The 13074-nt window shown below is 39.3% G+C and overlaps 1 protein-coding gene across 2 annotated transcripts in view; it reads left to right on the plus strand.

The window, feature by feature from the left end:
- scn1laa (sodium channel, voltage-gated, type I-like, alpha) overlaps window positions 1-11085 on the plus strand; it is a 246724-nt gene extending 235639 nt beyond the window's left edge. Inside the window, exons 25-27 of one of the 2 annotated variants that reach the window (XM_078552303.1) lie at window positions 2298-2395; window positions 6749-7019; window positions 7772-11085. In XM_078552303.1, the coding sequence (XP_078408429.1) occupies window positions 2298-2395; window positions 6749-7019; window positions 7772-8955 (1553 nt within the window). In that variant the 3' untranslated portion in view covers window positions 8956-11085. Of the gene's footprint in view, window positions 1-2290; window positions 2396-6748; window positions 7020-7771 lie in introns of both variants that reach the window. The other variant, XM_078552304.1, reaches the window with a different exon arrangement.
- The last annotated feature ends 1989 nt before the right edge of the window (window positions 11086-13074 follow it).

Raw genomic sequence — 13074 nt, forward strand, 5'->3', positions numbered from 1 at the left:
AACAGCGGCTCCAGGGGCCATAATCCTGCCCACATGCCGCAGATTGGACAAACCCGGCCTAATGCAAAATGCTGTATTAAACTTTGAAAAAAAACACAGAAAATGAAATAGTACTTTCCTATTGCCCTGATTCAAGAAGAACCCTTATTTGCCAGAAAAATAATTATTGGGATCCTGGATTTCAAATATTTAACTTCTCAAATTCAAAAGAGAATTGCAATCAGATACAAACTTCACCAATAATTAAATCTTCATATGTTCAAAAAGGTTGTGTCAGATTTCTCAAGGGTATTACCAGGGAAAATATAACAAACTCACATCATTGTCATTGAGTCATTATGGCACAGATGGAAGCCATTTTGTACATCCAGTCCATACTGGATTCAACATTGTGTTGAGACAATCCTGGTATAGAACCCTGGCCAGAGCTGGGTGTCAAACTATCTATACAAAGGCTGAGTGTTTAGGGGCATCTATCAAGCAAAAATACATCCAAGGTTATTTTTATCTTTCTTCTGTTCCATTAACACTGAAAACATGGCAGCTGCCAGATTTCTCTCTTTAATTATCTCCCGCCAGCCAATTAAATATTCAAGCAGGTCTTAAAATAGAGGATCAATGCTCCTACTCGAAACAAGCTTATTTAAATTGAAGTACTACATTAGTTTTAGGTCCCTGACACAATTTTTAAATACCAATAGGCAAATTTTGCACAGTAGATACTCTGCTCCATGGTATTGCATGTAGAGTGACCTAATCAATGAAGGCTGCTCCCAGGCATCCAAAAAAAGACCCATAACTCACACCAATCTTCCTGCTCACCACAGGGTGTTCAGCAGTCCCTCACTATGAATGCCACCCTTCCCTCCAAGTTTTGATTTTTGTTTTGGCTCTACAGTGGGGCCATCAGGTAGTTCCCCCACTCCCAGGTTAGAGCCATTGGGCAAGGCTCGTTCTACCCACAGCCTACCTACTGTGTGATCTATATTAAAAATCAACGTTGTTATTTTGGCCTTCGGGATATTGATGTGGGGACCAAATAGGAGAGCTGAGCGCACATTTTCTGGGATGGAGACTAGTTGAGCAATCTTCCCGGGGACATCCTTCTTATTGGCACCCCTGCACTCATCATCCTTAGGGTGGGACCCAATGCTGCTGGCCCGAGGTGCACACTGCAGATGCAAGACAGAGAATGTGGGAGGGGCTCAACATAGAGGGGCCCAAGAGACAGAAATCTAAATGGAAATTTCAGAGGGTCCCAGCTGATAGGCCGCTTGGAGCAAAGGGGAAACCCCAGCCTGCTGCAGAGAGGCGGCCTCCACAGATGCTGATGGCTTTCGCAAAGGCGAGGGGCCACTCTACCACTGGTAAAATGCTGTTGGCACTGCAAAATCACCCCTATTGGGGGCCTTAATTATATAAATTGACGATACGCTTCACGGACTGCCCCTACGAACCTTCCTCAGTGGTTGGAATGCATCTGAGTCATCCTGCCCATATATTCCTGCACACTCTCTGCCGCCAAGGCCTCCGCCACTGAGCCGGAAAACAGCATATCATCGAAGTTACTGAGCCACGTGGTGTTAAGGCAGGATTAAAATTTATTAAATTCAGTTACAGTACAGAATAAGAAAAATTGTTTAGAAGATCAGATAAAACTCAATTTTAATAGAAGGTTAATTTAAATCAAATTGCACAAATTAGTCAAATAGACCCTAGTCTTAAAAGCCTGCTCTTAATGTTCATTCCTCATTCCTGAAGAATTCATTGGGCTGCTCACTTCCCTGAATTGATGTGGCCTGGCTCAATCAAGACAAGGTGAATCTTGGATTAATTATTACCAGGAATTAATACTGTAAGAGCTGTGATACAGATAAATTAATTAGTTCAAACATGCTGAGCAATAATGTTTAACTTATATTAAATTACATAATTAAAGTATTTAATTGTTATGTTAAGTTGTAGTCTATTTAAGTTATGAAGGGGAAAAATAAACATTTTATCATTTCAAATGTAATTTAAGAAAGCTAAAAGCAGAACTTCTAGTATTGTTTCTGCGTATATTATAAAAGTATTTATGCACTTTTAAAAAATGGTAATGTGAATGACTAACTACTTTAGATGTAATCATGTAAGTTCTATAATTTATCAATACATTTCATGCAACCTCTCATTTATTGTGATAAAAGTAAGGGGGTGTATTTCATATAAAAATAATCTTGAATGTTGCAAAATTGGCAAACTACTTGTTACGTATATGGTTATAACCAGTCTGCTTTTGCCACTTTACTTTGGAGGTCAAGATATTTTCATGACTGAAGAACAGAAGAAATATTACAATGCTATGAAAAAACTTGGCTCCAAGAAACCGCAGAAACCAATACCAAGGCCCTTGGTAAGAGCTATTAGTTTAATATAACAGAAGTACTGGACCAAGTAAACAATTTGCTCTGAAGAAGAGTCATGCGGACTCAAAACATTAACTGTTCCTCTCTCTTCAGATGCTGCCAGACCTGCTGAGTTTTTCCAGCATTTTTTGTTTTCATTTCAGATGTCCAGCATCCACAGTATTTTGCTTTCATCAAATAATTTGCACTGTTATGCTTACAGAATATAGGGTCCACACAAAGGACACATTGAAGAGCAGAAGAACATTAAGAATGGGTCTGCTGGAATGGTTACCCGTGGAATGGATTTTTGCAATTATCCACCAAAGCAAAGTTGAAAAATCTCATGGCTTTAGTTCATTGAAGTGGTTAATTTGTTAACAGCACTCTGTATGTAATTTCTATTAAAAAAAAATAAGAGGATAGAGATTTAGAAAATGAATAAATGTTGGAAAAAATTATGAAGCCAGCAACCAGAACTGGTTTTGTTCTTTTGCTCTTGATTACTAGATGGGCGTTAAACTGGCAGAAAACTAGAAAATACTTGCTTTCTGTTTCTGCTCTGAGTTTTTCCTTCTTTTCTAACCTCCACAAAGCGAGTGAAATTGATAGCAACATTTTTTGTTTTGAAAAAAATCTTCCGTTCCCTGTTAAGGCCTGTTAATAGTTTTGTTAATGAGCTTTCATGGAAAGATGCAGTAGATTTCACTCAGGTAAAAGGATCTGGCAGCAATTAAGATATCTGCTTAGCTAGAGTTACTTGAAAAATGGAGCAACGCAACTCCTCTTCTATTTTTCTCAATATGTGTTGTATGCAATATTTTATTTATATTACTAGTTCAGTGTTACCATTAAATGGAAGAAGCCTGCCTAGCCATGCAATCCCTGCCAGAGAGTACTTAACCCAGCAATTGCCAACGAACGTTAAACCTGTGCTGATCACCAATCAACTAGGCAGTTCAGTGTTTTGCATATGCTGTTGAACAGTAAGCTGTTGAAAATGCAATACAGCTCATTTAGTTTTTTTTATTTGTTCCTGGGATATGGGCATCACTAGTTAGGCCAGCATTTATTGCCATCCCTAATTGCCCTTGAGAAGGTGGTGGTGTGCTGCCTTCTTGAGCCATTGCAGTCCATGTCATGTAGGTACACCCACAGTGCTGTTAGGGAGGGAGTTCCAGGATTTTGAACCAGCGACAGTGAAGGAACCGCGATATAGTTCCAACTCAGGATGGTGAGTGGCTTGGAGGGAACTTCCAATTGGTGGTGTTCCCATGTGTCTGCTTCCCTTGTCCTTCTAGATGGTAATGGTGGTGGGTTTGGAAGGTGCTGTCTAAGAAGGCTTGGTGAGTTCCTGCAGTGCATCTTGTAGATGGTACACAATGCTGCCACTGTGCGTCGGTGGTGGAGGGAGTGAATGTTTGTGGATGAGGTGCCAATCAAGCAGGCTGCTTGGTCCTGGAGGAATAAATAATACTTTTTATTTAAACCCATGGAAAGCTTGCTGCTGGTTATTCAAATTGCCCACACACTCAGGGTAAGAAACACACATATTTCCTTGTCAAACACACACTGATTACAGCAGCAAGGGAAAGGAACAAGTGTTTCAGTTCTCTCTCAACCCAATCCATAACACCACATTGTCAAGGCCATGATTTTGCAAGCAGTACATCACTCCTTGTGTTTGTCCATGACTTTGGCCAATCTGCTTGGCATACCATTTATGGGAAGGCCAGCGGATGCTGCATGTGCAGCCATGTTGCATTGCCTTGGGAATACAAATTATGCTTCACACATTACCTTCCAATAAAGACTGAACCCTAACATGCCACCACATTGTTGCTTACACAAGTGAGGTGTCCCTCAGTCCCCTCATTCAGCACAAGGGCCAAACATGAAGCACAACAGTGTGATATGCCCTCCAAAGGAGGATGTTCCAAGAAATGCACATAATACATGCAATAGTAAGTGAACAAAATATATTATGATATCTATATGCATGTGCATACCCTAACAGTGTCTCAGCACCATTGTGCTCTCAATCTTTCTTTTACGACCGCTGCATCTTGTTGCGACCCAGGCATCAGCAGCTGATGTGGAAGCAGGCTGCTGAAAATGAACCTCCAGCGTGAGATTGCCTGTGTGATACTTGCCCACCGCATTCACTTAAAATTTGCAATGTGATTGCATGTGTTGCTGCTCCCAACGCACAAGCAAAAAAATGCTTCCTGTCCCACTATTGAAAGCCGCACTCCTTCTTATTAAATTCCACCCTCAGTCAACCTGTTGAAACCTTAGTGACTGCTCCGTTATCTCCAAGCGTAAATAGCTTGCATCTTTTTCCCAGTAAAATAAGCTAAGCCTTCCTTTGATCTCTAACAATCAAACCACCCATGCTTACTGTCTGGAAGACTTCAGAACAGGCCCTTAACCTAAATTTAATGATACAGTCTCAAAACATGATAATCTTATCAACCTCTCAATTGTAACAAGATCCTTTAGGGACACCAGAGGTAATGGTCAGGAAGTGGGAAGAGAAACCATTGTTGAGTGATTTTCTGGCTACATTTAGATAGGTAAGAGTACAACTAGATGAATATAATCGGCTGGATATCATTGAAGAGGCATTGGAGAAGATGGTGTGGTCACTCATGTCAAAGGCTGTAGACAGTTTGAGATGGATAAGGAAGGATCGTTTACCTTTGTCACAGTCACATAGGATGTCATTTGTGACTTTGATAAGAACTGCTTTGGTACTGTGGCAGAAACAGTAACCTGTTTGGATGAATTCAAACATGCAGTTCCAGGAAAGATGGACACAGATTTGGGAGGCGACAACATGTTCAAGAACTTTCTAGATGAAAGGGAGGTTGGAGATGGGACGATAGCTGCAAAGATGGTGAGGCCAAGGATATTTTTTTGAGGTGAGGGGTGATGATGGAGGTATGGAGGGGAGAGGGACATTACCTGAAGAGAGAGAACTGTTAATAATATCAACTGAAATGGGAGCCAGGAAAGGAAGTTGGGTGGTCAACAATTTAGCAGGAATAGGGTCGAGGGAGAAGGAAGTGGGTTTCAAGGACATCATGAGCTTGGAGAGGTCATGAGGGGAGGTAAGAGAGAAATTAGAGAAAGATGCTAGGTGAAGGGTAGGGCGGGGGAGCTTTTGAGGAAGTTTGGCTGGTGGGCTGGGTAAGGGAGGGAACTGGCAGAGGCAGCTGATTGGATCGTCTCAATCTTTGTGGCAAATAATTGCATAAGCTCCTTGGACTTATTATTGGAGATGAGGGTGAAGGAAACAGAGTAGAGGGGTTTAAGAAGATAGATTGCCGTCGAGAAAAGCCAGGCATTACCTTTGCACTCCAGGGAAAACCTAGAAAAGTGAGTAGTTTTGGCAGATGAGAGCAGAACCCAATAGTATTCTAAATAATCCAGCCAGTTCTGATGGTGAGTGGCTAAATGAGTTGTCAACATATCCATTCAAGTCTGTGTCCCTTAGACTTAAGGGAGCGGAGATGAAGGCCATACTAAGGGTGGGAGAGAGTAATGGTTTTAGTAGGGACTATGACATCAACGGTAGAGATATGGGTGTGGTTGAGCAGATTGGTAGCTGCAGAGCTTTTGTGATGAAAGAAGGGTGAAAGGCTAGACAGCTGGAATTTTGAAGTTGCAGTTGTAAATGAATTGGTGGAGCATTTTTTTTCCACAAAGACAGCAGGCAGAGGTAAGAGAGACCATCTTCTGTGATTTACCAGTGGAATTTGACCAGTATCTACAATAATCACATTATTGTCCTTTGCAAAGTTGACATTGCCTTTCAGAAGGTATGACTGCGGACAGTGCTTCTGGAGGGCTCCATAAAAAGAAGTGTGAGAAGTATGATAATCTTCCTTGTAAATTCTGTTAAAAATAAAAAAAAACGATACTTCAAATTTTACATTTGTCTACATCTCAGTAGCAGTTGTGCTTATAAAATAAGGTATTTTAGAGGAATCAACAGAACATGGTTTTATTCATTCATATATTAACTCCTAAGCAAATGTAGGCAATGACTTAATTCCTCTAAGCTTTCATTTATAATTTTATAAAGACATTTTCTATCATACATAATCTGTAGCCAAATCAGCTCATTTTCTTTGATGCGTTTAGAATTTTTTTGATTGTATTATTAAATACATGTACTCGGGCAGTAATTGATCTGTATAATGTGATGTCGCTGTTTAACAGTAATACTCAGTATTTATGTTTGTACTGTATAAGTACATTATATCATTCTATACATTGAAAGATATGTTATTAGATCCTTTCAAGTGCTATTGAGAATCATTAATGTATTTGTTACTATTTACTTTATTTTATAGAACAAGATCCAAGGAATGGTGTTTGATTTTGTAACCCAGCAAGTCTTTGATATCACCATCATGATTCTCATCTGCCTTAACATGGTCACCATGATGGTGGAGACGGATGATCAAAGTAATGAGATGGATTACGTCTTATCTATGATCAACATGGTTTTCATTGTCCTTTTCACAAGCGAGTGTGTGCTTAAACTGATTGCACTCCGCTATTATTACTTTACAATTGGCTGGAATACTTTTGACTTTGTGGTGGTCATTCTTTCAATTGTAGGTAAGCATATTATTGGGTGTAGTGAATATTCAAAATAATTATTCCTTCCAGTTTTTCTGTCATTGGAATTGAATGTACTATTCTGATCTTTGATTACTGCCAGCAATTGAAGTTATTATATGAAAAATTATGTAACATCAGTATTATTTAACAAAACTTTATTAAAGTTCAAAAATGCATTACATTTTACAAAGCTAAAACAAAAATGTAATTGTCACTGATATTAATTTTGACAGGAATTATTGTATGCAATGATTATTGTAACATAGAAAACATTTGGAAACTTTAACACAATTTTTTTACTTAAAATAAAAAGTTGAGATTAGTGGCAATTATTTATAATAGCATGGTGGCAAGGATATTTTGTTAGTGACCTGTTACATTTAATTAAAGAACCCAGTATCACTATTTGTCAAATTATGTGTTACATTTTCAGTTCATGAAAAAATTCACAATTCTGACACAAGGGCTTAACATTTATTACTGCCTGCTGTGGTATTTAACTGTCATAAATTGAAAATAGAAAGCATTTAGTTCAAATCATATTTAGAAACTATGTTTTTGTATAGATATTTAAAAGATTGAAATTTGGCCAAGGCAGTAACATTTCTTGGTATTAAGATAATTAAAAATCAGTCTATGTTTGCTCTTGGTGCTTGTGACATTTTCTCAATCCTTCATTGTGTTATGATTTTGAAACATATTTCAGATTACGAATGATCCTATAATGCAATCTTTTTTTTCTTTTTTAGGCATGTTCCTAGCTGAAATCATTGAAAAATACTTTGTGTCGCCAACATTATTTAGAGTTATCCGTCTTGCCAGAATTGGTCGTATCCTGCGTTTAATCAAGGGTGCTAAGGGAATCCGTACATTGCTGTTTGCATTGATGATGTCTCTTCCTGCTTTGTTCAACATTGGTCTGTTGCTGTTCTTAGTCATGTTCATTTATGCCATTTTTGGGATGTCTAATTTTGCTTATGTGAGGAAAGAGTCTGGCATTGATGACATGTTCAACTTTGAAACTTTTGGAAACAGCATGATCTGCTTGTTTCAGATCACTACATCTGCTGGCTGGGATGGGTTACTGGCTCCAATTCTAAACAGTGGGCCACCAGACTGTGACCCAACAAAAGATAACCCAGGCAGCCCTATTAAAGGAGATTGTGGTAACCCATCAGTTGCAATTTTATTCTTTGTCAGTTACATCATAATATCTTTCTTGATTGTCATAAATATGTACATTGCTATTATTTTGGAAAATTTCAGTGTTGCTACAGAGGAAAGTGCTGAACCACTGAGTGAGGATGACTTTGAAATGTTTTATGAAGTTTGGGAAAAATTTGATTCAGACGCAACTCAATTTATGGAGTATGGTAGATTGCATGATTTTGCAGATGCCTTGGAACCACCTCTTCGTGTTGCAAAACCCAACAGAATACAACTTATAGCTATGGACTTGCCCATGGTTAGTGGAGATAGAATTCACTGTCTTGATATCTTGTTTGCATTTACAAAGCGTGTGCTGGGTGAGGGTGGAGAAATGGATGCTCTTCGACAACAGATGGAAGAACGCTTTATGGCATCCAATCCATCCAAGATATCCTATGAGCCAATTACAACTACTCTACGACGTAAACAGGAACATGTTTCTGCAACTATAATTCAGAGAGCTTTCAGACGATATCTGATTAGGCGAACATTGAAACAAGCCTCTTTCATGTTCAAAGAAAAAGGTAAAACAAGTGAGCTTTTACCTGGCAAAGAAGAAATGGTAATTGATAAATTTAATGAAATCTCCACGACAGACAAAACTGATATGACTCCTTCTACCGCATCTCCACCATCCTATGACAGTGTAACAAAACCAGAGAAAGCCAGAGAGGAGAAAGAAAAAGAAGATAGAGGCAAAGATGTAAGGGAGTATAAAAAGTAAAATGCAAACAAATAAAAAAATCTACTTGTATGACATTGTTTACAGCCTTTTAAGTGTGACCCAACTGTATGAACCAGATTCCATTTGGAGATCTATGCCAAACTGACAATTAATACACTATAAGGTCAGTGTCTAAAAAAGGCAGTGATCCTCATCAGGAGACTGTGACTCTGTACAGCAGGGGGAGTCAGCAACCTAGACAGGAGGTTACTGTTTCCATTACCAGTTGACACTGCTGAAGAGGAGAGTCAAAATGGCTACTAGGACTGTAGGGACGAGACAAAGGGACCAGAAAATTTTACATGTATGTGTGTCATTAAATGTGCAACACTAGCATCTTTTATCCCTGTATTTTGCATTCCAGTTGCCACAGTTCCACAGTTTATACCAGGCCCATAACAATTCACATTATTTTATAATTCATGAGTTATATATTATATGTAACTATTTTTCTAAATGGGGATGGGCTTTATGTTTTTTTTTGGGAAGGGGTTTCAAACACTACTTTTAAGGTAAGAGGATCACCCCACAAGTTTAGAAAAATGTGTTTAACATGTACAAAAATGTTTTGCATGGAAGCATGCTGAACTCATTCATGTGCATGAGGAATAATTAACTCACAAATCAAACAAGATATTTTTTATCTATTTAGTGTTTCAGGGTGGCCCTGATGTCCAAGGTGCTTTACTAAATGTGTTGTGTTATATTTGAACAGTTCTAATATGTGCCTGTTAGTTATTTATAACCCCTAAACTGAGAGTTGATGGGTATTTTTATGTGGAACATTTACAAACAACTCTCAGCAGCTGCAATTTTAGTGTAAGTTCTGGAGACACAATCATTATTTGTTCCTTTTATACTGCCATGGGATATAAACAAAGAAACCCAGAGGGATCTGCCCAACAAAACTGAATTGACCAAAATTGAACTTTACAGAAATTGCTCTGCTTTATCCTGCAGTATTGTTTAGCCATCTTCAGCTCTCAACAAGATTGACATTATACATGACAAATAAATCCCTCTGTTGTGTAAATAGTTGCTTCACACTGTGGTGCATGTTTGAGCAAAAATGTAACCAAGGCATAGCATTCATTGCATCAAATATGCACCACATTAAGTCTAGTTTGCAAGCTTTTGCCAGATAATATGATGTGTTCTGTATCATTATACATAGTTTGGATGCTGTCACTTGGTGCATGTTTATATTGCCTTTGCTGCTGTACACTGTTCCTTCCACTGTCTAGAAGTGTTTGAAAAATGGGAAGTCATAAGCCAGTGGTAAACTGAGAAATTGCTCAATAAGACCTCACTCCTCCTAGTTTGCAGCTAAGAAGCTTTTTTCATTTGAATTTCCTGATTAATATGGATACTGTATGCTGTAAGATCAGACTCTACAGGATATGTTGCAAATTGCTTGAAATGCTCAAAATATGTGGTTGAATTTTCTAAGAAAAAATATAAATACTGTAAAAATTCATTTTATTTTACTTTTCAGCATTTGTACATATAAAAAGCTGAGAATTACTTCAGGTCAGTACTACAGACACTTTTTTTTACGTTGATCCATTGCACTTTTTCATCAATGAACTTCCCAAAAGGAGAAACAAAAGGACAACCAATTTTAGTTTACCTTTTAATAAATGCACACATTTTTAGTACAACAAGACTTAATTTGTGCATAATTTGGGACCATGATTCACTTCCTTCTGCAAAGTGATATCTAGAAAAGACATGAGAGAAACATTATTCAAATCTCAAGCACTGCCTGCATTGAGGGTATTAAGGAAATCCTTATTGCTACAAAAATCCTTAATCCTTTATAATGCCCATTTATATGGGCATTTTTGTCTTGTGAAATAATTCATGCTGCACTAGAACTGTTGAAGTGGAAAATGGATCCACAGTTTTTTTTTCACAAGAACAAAGTTGATCTTCTTTACTCACACCCAGGTTATTTTGTGTTTTCTTACACAAAGAGAAGTTAAATGTAAAATCCTTTTATTAAACCTATTGACTTGTAGTGTATTAGTGAACTGCATGCAGGATAATGCTAATATTACCGTAAGTAATGGTAAGACTACATTACAGAAACAAGCTAACAGAATAAATACATTTTTTTATTGTACGTAATGACTGACTCTGCGTGAATTTTTTTGGCTCAATATTGCAGTTGTCTACTGTTTACATATAAAACTGTCAAAAGTTAAGCCATATGTTCTTCATTTCAGGTTAAGTACACTATTTTACTTTTATATTTTGGTTTATCTAGGTAGACAATGTACTCATTTGTAAAATCTTGCATGTGCAAAACTTTTCTGACCATTAGGTGATCAAGTCTTTCCCAAGTATAGCCTCCTTTGGTGCCACAACTCATAATTACTTATATTTTTAGTGCTGTATATACAAATATCCCATTTATTGTACGGATTTTTGCAATTAACGCTTCATACAATTATTCCTTTCATTCATCTGCGAGATGTCTGGAATATGCCAAAAAGTGGTAGTTTTAAGACAATTTTATATGGAATATACAAGCTGATATTCCTGTTGTATTATTCACAATCAGACATAGGATTTATAAATACAGGGGTGTTAGATCTGCAGATCATCGGAGACCAGGCCTACGACCAAAGATGCGCATCAGGGCCTTGTGGAAACCCTAATGTGCATATCTACTTTGTAATTGCCTGGGAAGTTTAAACCTCCAATGAGCGATCCCCCTGTTCTCTGGGTCCCTGCATGAATTTCTCCAACCCTGAATTAGAGTCGGAGAGTCCATACAGTTCCATCGTACTTATCTAGATACTTACCTAGGAAATATTAGACAGAGTAAAACCTAGCCCCTGGTCTAACATATGGGTAACTACATAACTGACCCCTCAGTCAGCCCAACTGACCTGACTAACCCCACCCCCCACCCCCAACCTGACCACCCAACGAAACCTTCCAACCGCCTAAATACCCCCCAACCCGACCTGACCACACCGCCCCGACTCAACTTGGCTATCCCCTCACCTAACCAACCCCTCCAACCATCCGAGTACCCCCTGACCTGACTACCCTCCCGTCCTAAACTGACTAACCCTCCCAACCACCCAAGTACCCCACTGACCAGCCAACTACCCACCCGACCTCTTTCCACTGACCTGGACAACCCCCCCACAACTGACCAGACTACTGCCTCCGTCCCGATCTGACCATGCCCCCCCTCAATCCGACCATCCCCTCCGACCACCCGACTATGCTCCTGACCCCATCACTACTCACACGACCCGACAACCCCCTGACCACCTAACCTGACAACCTGACTATCCTGGCTATGGCTACCCTCCCACCCACCTGACTACCCCACCCCCCCCAACCTGTCCTGGCTACCCTCCCGACTATCCTCCCGACCCAACTATCCACTCGCCCACCTATCCTCAACCAACTTATCCACTTCATCCACCTACCCCCACCCACTAACCCACCTCAACCACACACCCCTATCCACTTACCCACCTCACCTATTTACCCACACCCACACACAATTACCCACCTCACCCACTTTATCCACCTACTCCCGCTACCCACTTACTTGCTGCACTGTGCATTTCTTTGAAAGCCAGGCTCGGAAGACCGTGGTAGAATTGTGCAGCAGCAGGAGAATTTATGAACGCAGCAGCAATCTGAGGATTGTGACCACTGCTTGCAAGATCCAGGCCAAGATTGCTGGGGATAAAATTTATCAGTATTAGCAGCAGTTGTGAATTATGGGAGCATTTGAGTAAGAGGCCCAGAGTAGTCAGCACCAAGAAGGGGGTCTCAAGATATAGTAATATATTAAGGGGAGCCCTGAGATCTCTAAGGGAGGCTGGATCCCAAGACACTTTCAAAGAGAATGCGGGGATAGTTCCTGGGATCTACAATGATTAGAAAGATAATGTCTTTCCTCTGAAAGCATAGGAGGCATCCCTGTATTTAGAGAACTCTGAAACAGAGGCTTTCTTTCACCTCTCCATTATTCCATATCAAACTTCTTGAGATCAGGGGTGATAATATTGGAGCAAAAAATGTGCAGATTGCTTTAAAGCCTGAATCTGAAGACATTATAGCCTTGGACTGTCTGCAGATACCTGG

This window comes from Cetorhinus maximus, chromosome 11 (genome assembly GCF_964194155.1).
Source record: "Cetorhinus maximus chromosome 11, sCetMax3.hap1.1, whole genome shotgun sequence".
Classification (NCBI taxonomy): domain Eukaryota; kingdom Metazoa; phylum Chordata; class Chondrichthyes; order Lamniformes; family Cetorhinidae; genus Cetorhinus; species Cetorhinus maximus.